This window comes from Agelaius tricolor, unplaced genomic scaffold (assembly GCF_023055355.1).
Source record: "Agelaius tricolor isolate 1412-34295 unplaced genomic scaffold, bAgeTri1.0.p SCAF_8, whole genome shotgun sequence".
NCBI classification, from domain to species: Eukaryota; Metazoa; Chordata; class Aves; order Passeriformes; family Icteridae; genus Agelaius; species Agelaius tricolor.
The window spans coordinates 38,959,798-38,981,783 of NW_027269268.1; the positions used below are offsets into that span (position 1 = coordinate 38,959,798).

At 38.7% G+C, this 21,986-nt stretch overlaps 1 protein-coding gene across 3 annotated transcripts in view; it reads left to right on the top strand.

Annotated features, from left to right (window-relative positions):
* The first annotated feature begins 696 nt into the window (after positions 1 to 696).
* The window catches only part of GABRG1 (gamma-aminobutyric acid type A receptor subunit gamma1), a 60,588-nt gene continuing 39,298 nt past the window's right edge, over positions 697 to 21,986 (top strand). For 2 of the 3 annotated variants that reach the window (XR_011680018.1, XM_071432456.1), the window contains exons 1-2: positions 1,718 to 2,299; positions 18,890 to 19,038. Coding sequence is in view for 2 of the 3 variants with exons in the window: in XM_071432456.1 (XP_071288557.1) it covers positions 2,208 to 2,299; positions 18,890 to 19,038 (241 nt within the window). In the remaining variant the exon portion in view is untranslated. Of the gene's footprint in view, positions 801 to 1,717; positions 2,300 to 18,889; positions 19,039 to 21,986 lie in introns of those variants that run through there. The other variant, XM_071432457.1, reaches the window with a different exon arrangement.

Below are 21,986 nucleotides of genomic sequence, written 5' to 3' on the forward strand. Positions count from 1 at the left end.
TGTCTCATTTGAGAAATAGCATTGGCGCTGCTTTTAATTTTTTTAACAGTACTTCTATATGCCTTAGTGTTCTCAACCCTGAAATCAAATGAAAAATTCCATTTTCTCCTATTCATGCTACATGTTATTTTAGCTGTAATCTTCCACCTCTTTCACTGTTAGCAAGCTGCTGGATCATCACAGGGGTGAAATTAAGTTTTTAAGTAGATGCTCCAAACTGCTCATGTAGAAAGAAGATGTCTTGGAATCCTGTAAGTATGTTTAAACTTCTTATGTCACATTTTTGCAGTACTTACTTTAATTGCATATCTTTCAGTGACAGGGTGGAATTTTATAGACTGGTAAAGAGCTTTAATGATTCCAAAAACATCAGAATGCAAAGACATAAGCATTTATTGCATATTTTGCAAAATGCAGTTGATTTGACAGATAAATTTATAATAAACCTAAGGACCCTGGCCATTTTCAGGGCAGAGGGATTTCCCAGAGAGAAAGGAACTTGGGGGTGGGCTGTGCTCATTGTCTTGCTGAGAGGGACAGCAATCCTGCTTCCTGGAGCTAGTGCCACCAGCTGCAGCAGAGGAGCTGCTTCTGCACTTACTCTGTAATGAATGCAATGCTTTGAGCTCATGCCTTTGCCATCATGCTAGGATGCTGCCTGCTGTGTTAATCCACCAGTAAAGAGACCTCAGGTCATGCAATAATATGTGCCTTTACCGTCTGCCAGTACCCCCAGGACTGGCTATTAATTTTCAAGTTGTTGAATTTTCATTTAATGTACTGCAGCTCTCTGAAGCATGGTGAGTTTCTTTAACCATTAAAGCAGTACGCTCTATATATAAAATAATAAGCAGATGATGATGTGTAAAGAAGACATAACACTGCCTTTCATAGGAAGAACCACTGGATGGGGGATTATTTACATTTCTGCACAGTGACAACTTGACTCAAAGGAGGATGATGATGATGATGGCTATAAAACGGTTTGCTACTTCCACCGAGAGCTCGGTGCACAGATTAGTCTATAAGTGCCCTGTAGAGAGCTGCGAACAAGGGCATCGCCGGGGACGGGGATTTGGCTTGGTGACAGCCTGAAGCCGAGAGGAGAAATACGCGTTATCCAAGCGCTGGTCCCGCCGGGACGTGCCCACTCGCCCTTACTGCCGGTCAAAGCCTGCGAGCGCGGAGCCTGCGGTCTCTGCCGCGGCGCTTTTCTGCCTGGGGTTCAGGGGTGTGTGTGCGGGCTTGCTGGGGGCATGTCCGGCTACCTTCCCGCCTACGTCTCCGGAGGGAGCAGCCGAGAGGAGACACGAAGGGAAAAAGAAGAAAAGCCCCCATCCCCTTGCGGTTTGCATGCCCTAGCGCATTTCGCAGCGCAGCACGGCGCATCGGCCGCCTCCCGCCCGTCCCCGCGGGGCGCTCCGCGGCCGCGCAGAGCCGCCCGCGGCAGCCGAGCCTGCGCGCAACTCCCGCGGCTGCCCCTGCGCGCCCGGCACGCCGCCTGCCTCCAGCACGGCTCTCGGGACTGCGGCTGCGGGGCTGGGCTCCCTCTCCCGGGGACGAACGAGGGGATGGCGGATGCCCCCTTCCCCGCCGCTAGGGCCGCCCCCCGCAAAATCCCGATCGTGCCAGACGTGGAGACGCGCAGTCCCCGCGGGTGTCCGTGCACATCCCCCGGCGTCTCAGCTCCTGGTTGCGGGTCTTCGCTAGGCTGGGAGGACCGGACCGGCTGCCCCTCGGAGAGTCGCCCTCTGAGTAGCTTCAAAATTAGAAATATTTAAATGTATATGCGTAGCTATAAACATGTATTTAACATTTTATACATTTTGCCTATTTATATTTACATGTATATGTACATACGTAAGGTTTATTTCATTTCCCTCTTCGGAGGAAAATACCAAATCGATGCCACCCTTTCTCCCAGGCATGTTTCCCTTCTAGTAAAGGAGGCTCCACCTCTGCTAGGGATTGATTCGTCCAGCAGTTTTTAGGATAATTTATGAAGCAACCTGATGAGCCTATTGGGCGAGTTGCTCGGTCCTTGCAGAGTGGGTTTCTACCTGTTTGGGTGTTTTATTTTATTTTTTTTCCCCCTTCCCCTCCCCTCCCTCTCCCTGTCGTGTGCCGGGGGGCGGTGGGATCGGTAGGGTCGCAATTTCCCAGGCTCTCCGGAGAAAACTCGGGCAAGGGAGAGCTCCTTCTCGCTCATGGATGCGTGGGGGGGCCCCGCGCCCCGCTGGATCCGCCGCCGCGGGGCCCGGCTGCTGCTGCTGCTGCTGACCGTGCGCCTGGGGAGCGGGTGAGTACGGCGGGCCCCGCGCCTCCCCCCGCCGGGACACGCTACCTGCGCCCCAGGCTGAGCTGGGGGGCTCCGGGCGGGGGCCGGGGCAGGAGGGGCGGCGTGTTGCGCCGCCAAACTTCAACCAGAAAGGTGTCGGTGCTGCCGCTGTGGCTCCCGCGGGCGGCTGCGGCGGGAGCCGGCTCCGGCAAAGTAAAACTTCAGCCGCATCCCACTTGTTCGCTGGGCGGGTTGGTGAGTCCAGGCTCGGCTCGGTGCTGGAAAAGTCTCCCCGTGCCGAGGGCGGCCCGGAGCCCCGAGCTCCCCGCGCGGTGCCGCCCGTCCCCGCCGGCGGCTGCGGGGAGAGGGCCCGGGAGCGCGGCCGGCGCTGCCGCTCCTGCGGCTGCTGGTGCGGGGCACCCGGCGCGGCCGCGGGACCCGTGCGGAGCCCCCGCACGGCACCGGCTCCTGCCGCTGGGAGAGGGATCGGGCTCACGCGTGGGATGGAGCAGGGCAGCTGCTCAAGTCCCCGAAGTTGAAAAGGTGCGTTTTAAGGGAGAGTTAGAAAATTGAGCTGGAGACCTCTGAAGAAACAACAGTTTGGTACAGCTGTGTACATGTGTTATTAGTACCCATAACAACGAAAACCAATGTGATAATTCAACACCATTAATGATGCAGAACTAATGTGAACCATTCCACAGGTTATACTCATAAAAATCACAAAGCAGCACTTCAGGTATAAATAAAGGGTATTTGACTGTTGCTCAGGGTGCGTTTCTTTTAAATGAAAGACGAAGTTATCATTCTAGAGGATATAAAAATGTGTAGTGTAAAGGCTAGCAAAAAGGAGGAAAAAAATCTATTAAACATTTTTAAAGTCCATGTAGACCCCTTCACCACTGAATGATGTGTGAGGTATGTTGATCTCATCCCATCTCTCATCTTCAGAAGGCTGCTGTGTTATCCTAGTAGAAAAACCAGTGATTATACTTTTCTTAACCTGTGTCTTTTAAAACCTTGATAAATTATGGAAATGTTTTTCAAAGACATTGATGAAAATGATACCAGTGCAGCTGTGTGTCTTCAGAATGTTTCTTAATGATCGTAGTGTACCTCAGGTGTGAAAGAAATTATCAAGTGGTTTGAGAGAAAAGAATATGCATGCTAATTCATCAGTTCAAAGACTTTGTAACAAAGGAGGAGAACTAGCCAAAAAAAAAAAAAATTTGCTTTGCTTGTCAGACTGTGGTTGGGATTATAAAACTGGGTGTAGATTACTATGGATGCATCTCATTAACATTATAATCTATAAATAAGTTGATAAGAAGTGAGAAGAAGAGGTAACTTACATGCATTGTTTTTTTTTTTCTGTGTTCCAGGACATTTCAGATAAAAGGGAACCTTTGGTATGAATATCTATGTATCTGAATCAACTGTTTTCAGCCTTGACTTTTTTTTTCAGAGGCTACATGGAAAAATGGTGTTTGAAAGGTTTCCCCCCCCCTTTTTTTTTTCCTTTTAAGTGACCTCAAATGGACATGTGTTGCAGATCATGATTCTCTGGTATGTAGTGCATTGCAATTCATGGGTGCTTGCTTAGGACCTTTGGCACTCTTTAAAGTCTGCTACAAAGTAGGATGGAAATACTATTTTTCTGCTTCTTTGGATGCCTCTCTATAGTTTTGGCCCAAGATTTTTCCTTGAAGCTCAAAGTAAAACACAGGAGTAATGCTTTTTCTCAAGAGTAGACGAGGCTGCACTAACTCTGCCAGTTTTTCTAAAACTATCTTGCAGGAGCCAGTCTGCCTTTTCAACAGATATTTTTAAAAGGATGCAAATTGCATCATTTTTAGTATGCATGTATACACAAAGTACTTTGGGCTGAGTATGAATAAAGTTGCTTCAGCTGCAACAAATGGAGCTAAAGCCTAAGCTAAGGCACTGGAAGTTGAGCCCAACCAAGAGTTTATTCTATTAAGATACTGCCCCAAAAGCTGTTCCGTGACATTGCACCAAACTTCCCACACCAAAGTGTGGGAACTCTTTCCCATAAAGAAGTTGTTTACCTCCAGTTCTTCACCTTCAGCACTAGCATATCAGAATGGCCAATGCCCTTGATTTAATTCCATGGGTCAGTATTTTGAAGGACTACATTTGTCAGTCTGAGATATCTCTTCTGTAGCAGAAATTGGGCCGTGAGCCTTTCTACAAGATATGTGCAGGGAAAGAGTACTTACCCAGCAGTTACTGCAGTCCTAAATGTCTGACAAACCCATTTTTCTTGTTGAATTCAAATAAACAGATAATTGATAGGCAGAGCATAAGAACTGACAATATAATTAATGTTATTTTCTCAGTTCTACCCGTACAAGTACACCATAACTGTAACTTTTCTTCCAATTTATACTTCTTTAAATGGTATGTGCTGGTCAGCATGCCTAAAGGTATATTTTAAGCTTAACTTAATTTTGGCCATATCTTCCCTTTCAATTTGTAATCTGATGTTTTAAAAGCAATTATAAATGCTCTATTGAAATGCAACTGTCAGCAAGTACAAATGTCAAGTGATATTTTCTTTTCAAAGTATCTGTTAGGAAAATATGTAATACAGCCTACGTTTTCCTCTCATATAAATTCCTGGATCAGAGTTAAGCCTGTCATAACAATGTTGGTTTCTTAGGGCTTGATAATAGTGATTTACTGTTTCATTTGAACATCTGTGATGTTTATTCATTATTATCCTCACTCTTATGTGCTTTGTTCATGATGTGACAACAAAGAACTTGCTATTCAGCAGTCCCAGTGGTTTAAAATACAGTTTATTTTATTGAAAGTTTGTTAATATTTTCTTTTGTTGGTATAAAGTTTAAAGAGACCTAAATATTGAGAAGTACTTATAGTCTTTGCACATAATCTTCTTACAGCGGTTTCAATGAAACCTTCAAACTATGTTGAACTGTTAAAGAAAAGGCTCTCAGCAAATTGAAACAAATTTTCATTTACTTTTAACTTTCTGTTTTTTAAATCTGCCTGATGTTAAAAAAAGCACCTTTGCTGCAAATTCAAGCCTTTTTGAGCTGGACAGAAAAGTTTACAGGTGAGCACTTGTTGAGCTTATTCAACTTCTTTTTCTGAATACAGTCGTCTATCTACAGAGTAGATTACAAGGGGATCAGGAGAATAATGAGGTGTTTTTTCTTAGAAGCTCTAGACAGATTGTATTAATCTGGGTAAAACAGAACACCTAGTACATAGGACCACTTAAATGGACTAGGTACATGCACTGTTTGAAAGTGAGTTGCTTTGGTTTGGGCTATCATAAATTTAAACTAAAAGAGTCGTATGTGTTGAATTCACAGAAAAACAAAAGTGATCGTCTCAAACCCCTTTTTTGTAGTACCATTTATGATAGAAGAGACTAGCACTTTTTTCAATTACCTGCATAACTTTCTTGCACTGCATCCTAAATTGGTCATGTGCATGAGTAAAATAACAATATCATAACTTAGTTGGTAAAGAGCAGCAGAGACAAGTACGAATTACAAATTACTATAACACACTGACAGGAACCTTTAAAGGCTGGTGGATGACAATGACACTAACTTTTATTTCTTAATTTCTCTGAATAGCAATAATTTGTACAGAGTAATTCAGATGCAACTGAATTAATCTGAAGTTGACACAGAAGTCCTGATTTTGAATTTTTACACATGCAAACATTATTTAAGACTGAAAATCGTGTGGTGAGTTCAGTGGCCTACAGGTCAATGTAAAAAATTCAGTGGCCTACAGGTCAATGTAAAAAAAATATGTGTATATATATATATAGATATATAAACCTAAAATGGTAAATCATGGAGCAACACTGAACTAATAGAAGTAACAAGAGAGATTAGGAAGGTCATCAGGAGTTCATCAGAACAGAACTTATTTCAAAGAAGAGGGCAATTTCATTGATATGGATATGGTGGAAATAAATTGTTTCAAAAATATGCTTTAATTGGGGATTTTCCAGTCAGTAGGATCTGTTGAGATAATCTGGTCTTATATAAGAATGTATAAGAGGCTAAACAAAACTGGAGAATTTACCCTGGCGCCTCTATTAGGTTTGCTCCTTCAGTTTAACTAAGTTCCTGCATACAGACTTGGTGAGGAGGAATCTGATGAAATATTACACAGTATTTCTAGTCTGAGGTTTCTCTGGCTTCCAGCCAGTGGATCTCCTGTTCCCAGTGTAACCTGCTACACCTGGCTCAGCCACTGGATCTCGTTGTCCATCTCTTTGTGGGAAAATCCACATCTTCTTTTATACTTCTGGTTCTGCAGGATAGCCTCAAGGTATAGACCAATGGCTGCAGCTGCTGTTCAGGAGCAGAGTGTGGTCATCAAAGCTCCTCCTGGTTCTGATTGCCTCTGCCAAGTTTTTCCCTGACAAGAACTCAGAGCATCTCAGTTGAATCCCAAAAATTCTTAAAGGAATCAGTATTTTGGTCAGAAGACATCCTGGTGTCTTTCTCTTTCCAGCCTAGTCTTTCATAATATGTTGTAGAAACCTCCTCACCTCAGGGCGACAGGAAGCTCCAGTGTGGTTAGATTCCACGCAGTTGTTGCAGGATGAATGATCTAGTTCAAAATGAAAGTTGTGTACAAATGTGTCACAATTGGAGACACTCTCTGCAGTGTGGAAATGTCCACTGAATTGGATTCAGCCATGCTGCAGTCATTTGAACTAACCTTTGAAGCACATCCCTGGTAGGTGTAGTTTAAGACATGACTTGATAGCCACTTACATTCTTCTCTCACATGAGTAAACTGAGATACCTACATTTCTTCAGAAAATATTTAATTATTTGCTTGACCACTTTTAAGCGCTTTCCATTTTTTTGTCTGAAGAAGAGATACACACAGAATATTTCTTCACTGCTGCTTCATACTGCTCAGATCCTGTCTCACAGGATTAGCTCCAATATTGTTCAGGTGTAACTCATGTTCTTTTTGCCTTGGTTGTCAAATTCATTTCTGTGTCACTGCATTCGTGTCTGGTAAGGTGTGAATGGCTAATTCTGTGTTTCTAAATTTATATGCCGCAATTTTTCTTTGTTTTAAGGAAGACAGACAGACTTAGTGGATAGGAAAAATCTGAGGTAGAACAAAGGGGATACATCCCCTTTGGATTAAATTATTTGATGTCTCAAATAGATTGTTAGTCCTTTCCTTTAATGTGGTTATCTTCTTGTTTAAGGCAGTGTATCATGAGGGATTAAGTGTTATGATTAGTAGGGGTAATGTAGTATTATTGTCCAATTTTTCTTTCTAAATAAAGTTTGACTGGATAGAATTTATATTAGTAAAAAAATGTAGCATTCGGTGTCCATTTAGATGGTAAAATGCCAATGTAAGTCACGAAAATTTTTTTATTTCATTGTCCAATGTTAAATTTGCATGACAGAATAAATTATGTAGATTTTTTTTTTTAATAAAGTGTCCTCATTGTTTTCTCTGGAGGAGAACAGTTCTTAATATCATTGCCATACAGCCATTGGCTATGGATTGGGTTGTGTTAGACCTGCTGCAGGTGACCTATGGACCTATACCTTAGGTTCTTGCTTTGCCAGTGAGGGCCATCCAGCTGATGGCCTGTGCGTTGTGTCCAGCAGGGGACAACTCTGATTACCATAAATTTTAGTTACCATCTAACAAGAGGTGTAATTCTTCTGTTTGAAAGATATGTGTAATGTAATACACAACATCAGAGAAGGCAATTTTGTGCATAGAGACAGCAAGCTTTTGATTACATGGTTTAGGTATTTCCATTAGTCCTTACAGAGTATATTCATCTTTCCATACAATTATTCATTAACTTAACTGACCTTTGGATTAGTCCATAATTGCCTAATTTTACACTAAAATTTCAGTAGAACCTATTAATTATATTTCTAGTGGGTACATGTTGTCATTGCCTAGTTATTGTAGTTGTGTGGCTTTTTCTGTAATTTCAAACTGAATTTACTTATATGCTGCAATTACAGTGTGCAATTCAATGCAAGTGTCTGGTTCTGTTGCTGCTTCAGTCATGCATATTTCTTTGGCTCTTGTGGAGGAGGATGGCACCTGCTCACATGTGTAGCAGAATTTGGAACTATTTCACAGAAGTTTGGTTTTGTGAGGTGTTTTGGTAGATTTCTTGTCACCTGAAGATTTTGCAGGAAATACATGATGAATTGTGTTAGAACAAATACTCAAATGGATATGCTGAAATACCATCAGCTTAAATGACTGGAAATGCCTTATAAGGGGTTGCTCATTTGATATATTTTTTGAGATGCTGGTGATATTTAAGAAAATTAACTTTGCAATTCGGTGAATTTTATAGTTAGTGTGGGATGGCATTTAATTAGGTTAACATCTTTTTTTTTTGAGGTTATAGTTCTCAGCATTCATTTATCAAAGATTTGTTTTAAGTCTAGTTTCACTATGGAAAGTGTATCTTAGATCAAAGCACTAAGCCCATCAACAGTGTATCTGCTCATTTTGAATTTGATGGCAATTAACTTTCCATCAGTCAAGTGTAGATAATGTGTGAATGGTGTGCTGATGTGTGACACATGGATTTACGTGTTCCTGTCTTTGTGTCTTTGTGTGATGATCAGTCCGAAACTTCCAGGAGATCTGGAACTGCCATGGTTAGTACGTGTTTCACATAACCAGAGAAGTTATCAACACTGGGACCTTCCTTAGCAGTTTGGGGATATTTTGACCTTTATTTAATACCTGTTGTCCCTCTTCAGTTATATCTACTTAGGTTCTATAATTTGCTTTGGTTACCCTCTTACTTTCTGTTCAAGTCTTCATTGGTTTCCTGCTGCTTTGTCTAGATGAACAGTGCACTATGGCTGTTTACATTCTGGTTATTTGATTGCATGCTTTGGCCAAAACCCACAAAGAAAGTAAAACCTACCAACGGAGAAAACCAGATTGCACCTCAAGTCCTGCGTTCAGTTCTGGGCCCCTCATTATGAGAAAAAACACTGAGGTGTTGGAGTGTGTCCAAAGTAGGGCAATGGAGCTGGTGAAAGATTTAGAGGTTAAGTCCTGTGAGGAGTAGCTGAGGGAACTGGGGTTGTTTAGCCTGGAGAAAAGGAGGCTCAGGGGGCTCTTACCACTCTCTACAACTGCCTGAAAGGAGGTTGTAAAGGTCGGGATCAACCTCTTCTCTGAGGCAACTAGAGACAGAACAAGAGGAAATGGCCTCAGATTGTGCCAGAGGAGGTTCAGGTTGGACATTGGGATAAATTTGTTCCCAGAAAGCATTGGAAGGGGCTGAGCTGGGTGGTGGTAGAGTCACTATCCCTGGAGGTGTTCAAGAAACAACTCTGTGTCACTTGATGCCATGGTCTGGTTGACAAGATGATGATCAGTCAAAGGTTGGACTTGATGATCTCAGAGGTCTTTTCCAAACTAAATGGTTCCATGATCCTGTGAAAAGACATCATACAACATGTTCTTTAAGTTTGTAATCAGAAAACAAAATAATTGCTGCAAGGAAAGAGAAGTGAGAAATGTGTCCTATTTCCTCCTTTGTCTGAGGTGGAGCAAGAACTGCTCAGAGCATCAGGAATAATGATTTCAGCCATAATGTTTCTTGAAGACATTTTTTTTCCATCTTGAAATATTACTTTTTTACCAAGTTCATAAGTTTGCAGACAGGGCTGCTGTTCTGAGGGAGCAGGAGAGCCTGGGGTAATGGGTTGACAGGAACATTATAAAAATCATCGAGGATGAGTGCTAAAATCTTGCACCTGAATGGAAAATCCCCCTCAGCAGGACTGGAGCTGGCTAGCCGGGGAGCAGCTCTTCCAAAAGGACCTGGAGAGCATGGCACCTTAGCAGCAGGGAGGGCCAGCAGCCTCCTGGGCTGTGGGATCAGTACACATTCAGGAAGCTGAGGAAATTGGCTGTCTCCCTCTGCTCAACCCTTGTGAAACTGCATGGAGATACTGCATCCAGTTTGGGGTTTAAACTGGAGGGGGCTCAGGAGAAGATACCAAGCTGGTCAAGCAGGAGCACCTGTCCTAGGAGGCAAGGGCTGATCTGACTGGAGAAAAGATGACTTGATGTGGATTCAGCATCAGTCCCCAGCATTTACTGGGAGACAATCCAGAAAACAGAGGTAGGCACTCCTAGTGGTGCATGGTAAGAAAATGAGAAACAATGGTGATGAATTGCAACAGGGAAATCTCAACTAGATATAAAGAAAAAATTGCTAAAAAGATAATTAAACAGCAGAACAAGATATCCAGTGAAGGTTTGAGATGTCTTTCCCTGGAATTTTATATATCAGCTGGATTAGGCAAGCACCCTGGTCTGAATTCAGATTCAGCCCTTTGACTAGAAGTAAACTTTTCAAGATTCTTTCTAAATTTTACGTGAAAACTAATAATTTCTCTGGAAAATTGCAGAAATCAGCTTGTATTTTTTGTTTTGTTTTGCTATGTGTGCAAAGTGCTAGCTCTCTATTTTGTAGCACAAAAAGAGAATTGTAGAAACAGGTAGTTTTCTGCCTCAGGTCTCTACAACTGAGTATTTTTGTCATCACATATGGAGATAAAGACATGGTCAAAGTAAGATTGCTATATTAATCAAGCTGAATATGTTTGAGAATCCAGCAGCTCTGAAGTGGTGCAGAGAATTACTTGTACTTGGCTAGAGAGATGTGAGAAAAATTGTCAATTGATTTCTGGGCTGCAGCTTGATAGGACTAGAGGCAGCAGTTATACTGGTTTGACCATATCAGTCTTTGGATGAACTTTCAAGGAGAGAAGATAAATTTTGTATTATGTTAGAAGACTGATGGATAAAGAATATCTGAGATGCTTTGAGTCTTTATGACAATTTAGTGAGATCTGTAAAATCTATTTGAATTAATAGCATTTGACCAGTATTATTTCAAACAGCATGCAGCCTTATGTGAAAACTGACTTGGAGAAGAGCAGTTTGTGTGGATTTCAGAACAAAATTGTTCTCCCAGAGGATAGCTTTAATAGTATCTGTTGTTCCTCTTGTTAAAAATCCACACTTCTATAAATATTTTTTGCAGTCAGATTGTGCCTTTATTCAGTGCTCAGAGTTAAGTCTGGTTGTATTGTTCAGTAATTTTGAATTAGTTTTTAATATATAAATGTCACAAAGATGTTGAAGATTTTATGAGAAATGTGATAATGCTTTTAAGTGAAGGTATCACTGCAATTAAAATTAGTTGGACTGAAGTTACTGTGTGTTGGAGAAAATGCTTAATATCTTTCAGAGATGTGCTTCAAAGATGTAATGACTCAAAAGATCTTAATCATCCAATACTTGTGATATGCATGAACATACCACAAGGTTAATGGTCCACTCAGGTACATAGGCAATGCTTTTTGTTACAGGGAGTGAACACCAGAGGCGCATGTTTTTATTCTGTTATTGCTATGATTGTTCATTTTTTTTGCAACAAAGCTTATTTAATACCAAGTGAACTTCCCTATGTAGCTTATACTTCTAGTGTTCAAATGTTTCTGTGTAGGAATTCCTAATATTTTTTTCACACTTTTCCCTGATAATTAATGTCCAAATTAATCCCTTCACTAAACAATAAGGAAGAAGAAGGGAAAGAAGAAGCAGGGCAGGAAATTATAAAGAGCCAGACAAATATGAAACAAAACAAATAGCACAAGGCACTATGTGTATTCAGAAGAAGAATCAACCTAACAGTATGTGGTTGGTGTACTGGAAAGAAGATATAGGGAATAAGTAAAACATACTTTAGTAGGAGAGAGAAATACACTTTGACACAAAAAAGAATATGCCCAAGTCTGGCAAGGCAGAAAGGGGGAGAAATTGATGAAAACATTGGAGATAGAATAGATGGGGGGAAAAGAGATTTTTTCAAGAGAATGTCTAAACCAGTTTGGGAAGGATAAAGAGGAAGGACTATAATATCAGTGGCTCTATATCCCACAGGATTATGAGGTGTAAGTGGTGCTTTTTGGACACATATTTTCAGTAGCTGTAGTTTTTTGCTTGCAGTTACTTTTATTTTCCCAGAAAATTTCTGTGACACATAAAGCATATCAGGGAAGATGCTGATGATGAAATGCAAGAGTTCACTTCCACAGAATTGTAAGGGAACTGATGACTATGAAGTCAGCCATAAAGTCTGAAAGATAAATTTTGAGAGATGAGTCTTGAGAGTGAATGCTTTAAACCATTCACTACTGACAGCTAGCAGTGATAGTGAGCTTTCAAGTCTTTTCTAGAAAAATGGAATTGATTTCTATTTTATGAGTCATGATTATGTGGTCCTAATTATTTTTTCTATTTGAGAGTAGTATTTGCATACCTGAAGGAGTGCTGGTAAATTCTCAACTTCTGAGGGTACTACAAGTCTAACTGACATCCATGTTTTATCTTAAGAAGATTCAATAACATATGCAAATATATAATTTAAATTTCTGACATGAGAGTAATTATTAATTCCACACTGAAGTTGCATTTTTTCTCTGTATTTAAGGAACTTTGCTCTGCTTCAGGCATTTTTTAAACTTATCGTCCTGCCAGAGTTCAGATTTTCATCTACACCTGGTCCTATGCCCTGGTCATTCACATGGCACAATTAAGTACTTGCATTTGTGTCTTCTGAACTAGAATCATCACCAGCCTCTGTACAAATGTCTGACTCTGGACATAAGTGTGTCAGTGACCATGTTTAGCTTTTCAGCAGAGCTTTAGGTCTTTTTTCATGTGTGCAATTTGGCTAGTTCAGGTGAGCTCTGACCTCACATTGATGGGGCCATGAAATAAATACACTTTACCACATACAAGCATACAATGCTTGGTGTTCTGGAGCAAGCTAGTGTCTGGTTAGATGATCTGTTGGAAAACTTTCCTGGGAACCTTACCTGACTTGACTGACTTGTTATGAAGGCCAGTCTGGTTAAATGAACTATTTTGACAAACCTGTGAAGCAGTATTATTGTTTACAAAGTAATCTGTCGTGTTAACACTTCAAGAAATTTTTTTTGATTTTTGGTGGGTTTTTTTTTGTTTTGTTTTGGTTTTTTGTTTGTTTTTGGGGTTTTTTTAACTAATAGAAAATAAAGGTTAAATTGCATTATATTTAGACAAAGGATGTATCCTGGGGAGCACAGCCAGTGAATAACAGCTGTCTTATGGCATATTTCATCATTTAGGTAAGTGTCACTGTGCCCTACCCCTGTGTTGGTAAAACTACTGAAGCAACTGAAGATCCTCAGGTAAATGAAGTAACACAACTAACCTTACTATTTTCGTTCACATATGTAAGGCAACAAGGAAAGAAGTGTATTTGTTTTAGCTCTGTCAGCATAGAAATTATCTGAACCACTCACTTCCCTCTTTATTTATTTAGTAAATAATCATCAGAGTATTTCTTGTGCAGAAGGATCACTATCTCCAAATAGACGAGGCCCCTATGAAGGTTGTCTAAACCTCACAGATACCAAGAGCTTGATTGAGTTGCTTCTGCACAGACTTAAAGCTTCAGCAGAGATAACTCAGGTTCCTTGACAAGTCTCTACTTTTCCAGATGTCTACAGGTTCCCTATAAATCAGCCCATCTTGGAGGACTGGATATCCTTCTGTGTGTTGGATAAGAATAGGAGCCTGGGAATGGACAACTAAATTGATGCTTAGCTATATTTAAATTCTCTCACTTATGCCATACATGTACTTCTGTGCGTAATACTTTGACATGCATGATGCAAATAGCAGTCAGAACATTTTCACTATATTAATTTTTCTTCCAGTTCATTGCATAACTTGACAGATGTTAATTGCAGCACAAAGGTCACCTGACTGATTTTTATCATATTTAAAGGAGAACAAAAACCTATGATATTAAGATTATTCTGAAGAGAAGCACATTGCCTGATGTTAAAAAGACTTATTTAGTCTTTAGTCACTTGTGCCCAGAGATTTATTAGTCATGGTAATGTCTCAAATTAGTTGAAGGACAGAGAGCATAATGGGGGCACTTTTTGCCTAATTGCTGGTAGCTGTGTACATGCAGTTTACTGTTGAGTTTATGAGGGTAGCTGAAGTGTTACAACAATAAGCATCTTAAGAGGTGAGGTCTCTTTCTTATTTATAAAATCATTAAAATCAGAATTAGCACCTGCATTAATAGGCATAAAGTAGCACTCTGCCATGGAACAGAAATGTTTTAATGTTTGATGATGTGTTTTTGTTCTCAATCATAATCTCTCCAGACATTCTGAAAAAGACAGTGAGTGAACTTAGCTGGAACAAATACATTTTACAGTAAATGGAGAGATGATCAAGTATTATGTTCTGTGTATAGTGAAATAACCTTTAGATGAACTTGGAAAGGAAAAGAATTCCTCTTTAATTAAGTTTGCCTTTCTTCTTGGGGTTGTGAAAGAGACAGGATAGTGCTACCATTAAAATGGGAGTGGAGTTAATTGACATTAATCTTCATAGGTTTTTCAGATTTATTTTAATGACAAAGAAGTAAAAAGGTCCTCAGCCCAAGTTAACTGTCACTAAATAATTGAATACCTGAATTTAACATTTTATTTTCTGGTTTAGAATGAAGTTTGCTGCCTTCTGTTTTTCCTTCTATCTCATTCCAAACCCTGGAGAAAATGCTGGAGATGCACAAAAACTTGGTAAAAGGTTAACCAAAAGTTTTGACCCATCTTGTTTTCTAAAGTGAATGTTTCTTTATAGAACATGGCCTAGCAAGGTTGATTAAGTGATAGCACCATCTCAACTGATCCTGCAGACTTTTTACATCTGAAGGGATTTCTATCTTTAAAACAAACTAAATTAAAATCTCTTTAGCATGACAAATGTTTAGCATGACAAATCTGTTTAGCATATTGGTAATTCAGATTCCTGGAAGTGAATATGGACACAGTGCCTGTCCTGTTGCCTTCACATGACTAGGTGCTCTTTTGAGAGAGCTTTGTGCAACTCCCCCCAAACCAACTGGACTGGCAATTCAAGTTGGCAGGTGGTGTGCTCTGTTTCACTGAAGGGTGTACAAAAGACTTTGTGTATATTCTGGTCATTTCCTCCTTCCATCCAGTATCATTCATTCTTACCACAGTCTTGTTGCTGCACATCAGTGGCTGTGGTTTAGGAATCAGAACTGCAGAACCGGGTGCCGTAAGCATTTCAGAGATACTATAGTCTTTACTGCATACTTGGTGATCTTGGGCACATTTTAAAGACAAGTTCAGAAGATGGTAGTCAGGTAGTGAGATGGGTTTATCTCAGTGAATCACCTCTGAAAAGAATAGCTGTTTTCACCTTGTAGAACAGCAGTGATTCAGGTCTTCCACATTTGGTTACATTATTATCTGATTCATGTTGGTTTCTTTGCTGTTTTACCAAATGGGTTAGTGAGTCACAAGCTCTTGTTGGCTATGTGTACTAGTGTAGAAGTCAATTGTGTTTCTCTTTGTGCAGTTGGACTTTTTTTCAGTGTACAGTATTTCCAAGATAAAATCAAATAGTTCCGTGTAAATAGTCAGAAAGGCGCATTTTAAACCAAGACTTGTCAGACACCAAGTAAAGAAATGTTGCCTTTAATAAAACTGTCTTCTTAAATGGATTTATTTACTGGTGCCTGAAAAAATGCTTAGATGTTGGGATGGAATTTTTCCCTCTCCCCCTGAAATTGCATTAATAGCTTTCTGTAAGCTGTCATTGTATACCTATTTGTAGTTCAGAGTTTTAAAATTGGCGGAGGACCAGAGATACTCCAATTAAGTAAGACAAAAAGTAAAAAAATAAAAAGTGAAAATCTGAAATCTGTTTTTATTTGCATTTTTTCTTGTTGTTAATTTCCAGTTTATTTAAATACATTAAATTATAGAAAAGAGCCAAGTGGAGATCAGGTTGCTCAGAGAGGTTGTGCAGCTTCCATTTTGGATGTCTGCAATAGCCAACCTGATCAAGCCATGAGCAACCTGCTGTGAGCTCAGAGCAAGCCCTGCTTTGAGCAGGAAGCTGGACTAGAGAGATCTCTCATGATCTCTTTCCGATGTGATTTGTCCTGTGAATCTATAAATAAAATTAAGGACTCTTTGAAATGTCAAGATATTCAAGTGACTGTGAGTTGAGGTGTTGTGGTTGTAACTCCTATTTGGTTTAGGTGGTCATGGCACGACCTCTTGTACTTTCCCTTTTGGCTAAATCTCTGCTGTTCTTAATAGCATTGTGGAAAACACTTTAAAGAACAACAAAGTAGTGTCATAATCACTTCAAATTTTCTGCAAATAATTGGGCTGACCCAGAGAATCAGGTGCCCTGTATATGTAAGGAACTCTGTTAATTTCACTATACTTTCTACTGTTTATGGGATGGAAGACAAAAAGAAGAAGGTCAGTTTTGTGGTGATTATGTGTTTTTCCTTAGAGAGCTAGTTATAAATTAACTTTTAACTCCTCATCATCTTAATGCCTCTGGGAAAAGTCTGGGATTGCCTCTTCACTCTGAGCAACTGTAAGCTAATCTATAAAGTAATTAGATGCCAAAAAGTGTAAGCAGATCATAAATAGATATAATAATAATAACAATAACAACAATAATAACTATTATTATTATTATTATTATTATTATTATTATTATTATTATTATTATTATTATTGCTGTATGGCAACAACACATGAAAGAAACAGGTAGCTCTGAGGGAGAAAGAGTGTACAGTTATGAAACTTAGCTTCCTAATTTTAGTGCTCCCATTAGTGGGATCCTGCTAATGGGAAATGTTAAATATTTAATATCTGACATTTCTCTATGTAGTGCAGTAAAGATTAAGTATTTTATGGTGCATTTCAATTTAAAAGAATGAAAGCACTTTTCAGGCTGTTACAGGGAAGCTGTCAGTGAGCCTTGTATTTAGACTGCATATTACTTTCTGCTATAATAGACTCTTTCAACTTGTTTGCAGCAAGCTAGGTACGAAAGCTCTGATATCTGAACAGTGCTTTTTGTTCATCCTCTGGAAACCTATTGAGCTGTGGCAAGGTTTCCTTTCCCAAATTAAGCAGGCATGCCAAAACCACTGAGAGTTTCCACAGCCATGACAGTTTTGATTTTCAGTGAGACTTGCTAGTGTTATCCAAGAGGTGATGCAAGGCCTTTCTATTACGGACTGGTTTGAGGCATTCCCACAAAGGGCTGCCATAAAAGGCAGGCATGCCTTATATCACTCTGTCCTTTCCTAACTTCTTCTGTCCTGTCTTTACATGGAACATACTGGTGGTCTTCTTTCCTGTAGTAAATTTGCTGAAAATTTCCGCTTTTAGTTTCGAGGGCAGCAGATGTCTGTGTAATTTAGAAGCCCTTAATAAAGCAGTAACATTTTTAGTTTTGGTTTACAATGTGAATTGGCACAAGGATAGTAATTTAATTCCTTTCTTTTACTGGAATATTGTGCTTGTGTTAACATTGGATCTGATTTATAGGGGCTGCATATTTTCTGTAATTGCTAGCCAGTGCCCATTTGTGAAGGTAGGTTGTGTGACTGTTAGTTACTGCTGTCAGTCTCAAGCAGTGTGCTTTACCTCAAGCCCATAGCATTTCCTTGAAATAAACTAGATGAGTAATATAGATAGCAGTTTTTAGCACTGGAGGAATACTGAAGTCCATACTCATTTGATTGAAATGGAAAGAAAACTACTTTGGGGCATTCTTTGACTTTTTGGTGACATCTGAGTGAATTTCAGATGCAACCAAGGTATTGCAATTTTTTTTAATGATCTAGGGATTCACTATCTATTGCTGCTTATCTAATGAAAAGATAGGTAATAAATGAATATGTAATTATTTTCCTTGTACAATTGTTTCATCTTGATAAAATAGGTAGCTAATAAATTATCTGAAAATGGAGTACTATTCCTTTCAGTTAACTATGCCACGTATACATTCAGAGACATAATTGGCTTATGTCTGGAGCTTCTGCTTCTCCTAATGCTTAGTTGTAGCACATGGATGTAATGTTTGCTTGCTTAAAATGTGAATGGAGTTTAATCAGTATGCAAGTCTTATTTTTTTACATCATATAACAGAGTCTACTAGGAAAGAGATTCTGTTGATGCTTTTTTAAGTGGCATACAATAGGTATGCTATTATGAAGATTAAGCATCTCTTAGAAATATCAGCAGTATTGCTGGAGAAAGAAATGCATGTAGGGAAAAGCTTTGGAATTACACTTTTGTTTTAAAAGAGGAAAAGGCTGACAGTAAGCTGATGCCTGCTGCTGCCTTTGTGGGTTTGACTCATGGCTTGAGTTTTTCTATATGGGTGATGTGTAAATGCCTCTATTAACACTTACACTCTCCACCATCATAAAACAAAATGTTGGTAAATATTTATATAGATATATATTGTAAATAAGGGTCTGCTTCTTTCTTTTAGCACCAGAATGCATTTGTGTTTGTACAAACTATTCTAAATAGTTTTCAATATTTTTATCTCTTTCTTCTCCAACTCTTGTGTATTCAGTTTCACCGTGTCATTTGTTTTTCCCAATTTTGTTTTTTTTTAAATCACACAACATAGAGCTGATAAAGCAGATGATGAGGATGATGAAGATCTAATGGTGAATAAAACATGGGTCCTTGCACCAAAGATTCATGGTGGTGATGTAACTCACATACTGGACTCCCTACTTCAAGGATATGACAATAAGCTTCGGCCAGATATTGGGGGTAAGCTCATAAAATGGTTCAGTGTAATAGAAAATGTGAACTAGAGATGATGTGCATTTTGTCAAAGATGGCAAAACTATGCTTATTGCAATATTTAAAACACAATATTGCAAGCTAAATATAAAAGTAATAAAATACAGTAATTTTCTGGAACTAGTAAAAAATGTTCAATGCAAGATAAGACCTCATGTTCTATTTATAATTTTATTTTTCTTATGGAAGGTATTGGTTTTGGGGGGCAGTGAGCAATCTTTAATAAATTACTAAAAGGCAATTATACTTTGCTTTGTTTAACAAAGATCTTCTGTCAGAAAGAATTGTAGATATAAACCAGCCATGGCCATTTCAAAAATTGATCTTAAGTCTTTAGGACTTCATTCAAGAATTATCCCTAGACATTTTATTCTTACTGTAGGAAATTCATTGTGTCTATTTTGAGCAAATATAACTCAACTCAATTGTCTTCTTCCCTTAGGTAAGATTTTGAAAAAAAATTCAAGAGTCTAAAAGTATAACTTAGGACCCATTTTTTAAGTGGAATCTAGGAAGAAAACCTGCATTGCTATAGATCAAAATTTGCAGCTATATGAAGGCAATTTTGTCTTTCAATAGTCAAAGCATCAATTTTTGTATATAACTATTAAGCATAAATATTTTGAAGAATCTTGTTTTGAAAACATGTAGTACATGAAACCTTGCCAGCTCTTTGCATGCAGGATCAAATAAGAAAAACAATATATTTTCTCTGAGTTTGTTTCCTGAAATGTGAAGGAAGAGGAGGAGGACATAAGTATTTGTGATGTACCTGGCACTCCTTATCAAAGGAATGCCATGTAAGTCTGTAAGCTATTTATACTTTAAACAGCACAACAATCTAGACCTGTTTCATTTATGTAGGGGAAGAAAAAGACACAATCTAAAATTATGCATCTTCCTTTGAAAGCTTCTGACAAAGTGTTTTCTTTCTCAAACTTCTGAGTTCTATTTTATTGGTGACTGTTATCTTAGAGATGTTGAAAGGCAATAATTCTCTCCCTGTCATAATATAACCACATATGAATCTCATAAAGTTTGGTTTAAGTCTTTTCCCTCATGTTCATTTAATTGAATTACTAAAAACATTTAGACAAAACGAAAAGTCCTCCAGCATGTTTTTCCTTAAATTCTCAATGTGTGACAAATGTGTAGCTTACTGTTTGTTTTTGCCCATTTGATGCAACAGACAGAAAAGTGATTGTGAGGAGATAAACTGTCCCTTCTAGGACTCCTTCTAATGATTGGCTTGTACGTGGGGATGAAAGAAAAGAGAATTCTTTTTCTCTTCTCTCCCCATAAAACTTACAAGTAAATGGAACAAATACAGAGGAGGAATTTATTCTGACATGTCAAATGTATTTAGATGGGCATGGAAGAATTTTGATGTAATTCTTACCTTTATTTTTATGGCTATGTTCTGAGTCTTGATAGGACAAGAACTGTCTTTCTGTGAGTAACTCAATGTACAGCTTTTTGGATTCAAAATATCAGTTCCCAAAAGAAGACACTTAGTTCTAGCTTCTCTCTCATAAATGTACCTCTTCTCAAAAGTTCTGTACCAATATGACATTGCTATCTGGGCCCTGCATCCATCCACTATACTAGAACATAAAGTTCATGAATAATCAGCCAGAGTAATGAAAAAAGGAAACATTTGGGAGTATTCGCTTTGTTTTGAAGAAATGTTAAGTATGATTCTGCCACAAGGAAGACATTTTGGACAACATAAGATGAAATTTCTGACTTCAGTTGAAAGCACTGCATTCTGTCCAGTTGTTTGGAAACTGCAGCAGATATTTGACAGACAGAAAAACAAAATCAGGCTATAGTTTATTCATCTTAATCTGCTTCAAGTATGTGGATAAAATCTGGTGTCAGATTCCTTTCTTCGAGAATGTCAGTTCTTGTACAGCAAGGTTATTGAACTGGAATTTTCATTATCTTTCAAAACATTAGAATCCCACAGAACATTCTTATGATTGAATTACAAAGCTCATTTACAATAGCAACATTTTTTTTTGTTTTGAACTTGGATTTTTGAGTTTGAATCCCAGAGCAGAATTTAGTTTTCTTCCTGGTGTTGACACAGAATTTCACCATCTCACAGTGAGATAAGAGTTTCATTGTTAAACACGCAGTTAGTTGAGGGACATGCTAAAGGAGAGCCAAATGAAAACTGGCATTTTGGAGGCAATACTGAAATTTAATAGGGGAAAAACACTCTGTCATTTTCTGTTTGTCTCATTCAAATATCTATGAGTTGTAGTAATTTCTTAACTTGTACCCTTTGCTATGTTTAGTAACCTTACTAGCCTTTAATTCAAGTTATGTAGTAGGCTTGAGTGTTTGGAGCATAAGTGTTCTATCATTCTTCTACTCAGTATGAAGTAATAGTAGTTATCAGATAAAGTCTCCTATCTGTGGTATAAATATGTTTAATTACAGATACAACCTTGGAGTGTTGATATACTAATAAAGCAGTATTATTCTCACTGTAACATTACCTTCTGGGTGCATGATTTTATAACCACACTGTTTCAGCTCTAGTCCTGCATCAAAGTCACTATTATTTTTGAACTTTCCTTTTTAAAGGAAAGAATTCTGGCTTCTCATTTTTCTTCTCATTTTTCCCCTCTCATCCTAGGGACAGTGATCTATTAATATTATCCTATCAATGTACAGATAATTTTTTCCAGCAGTGATGTGTGTATGTGCGAAATACAACTGCACTATCTGAAAATTTAATTAAAACATAGGAAACTGTCATCACATATCTACAACTTTAGTGAGTGTTTTCATTAACAGTTTAAGACAACTCATCATTAATGGAAATCTTAAGAATTTGGGATAATTGGGTGGGAATTTAAGGATAATTGCTCATGGATGTAGAAAAATTGGATACCTAGAGAAAT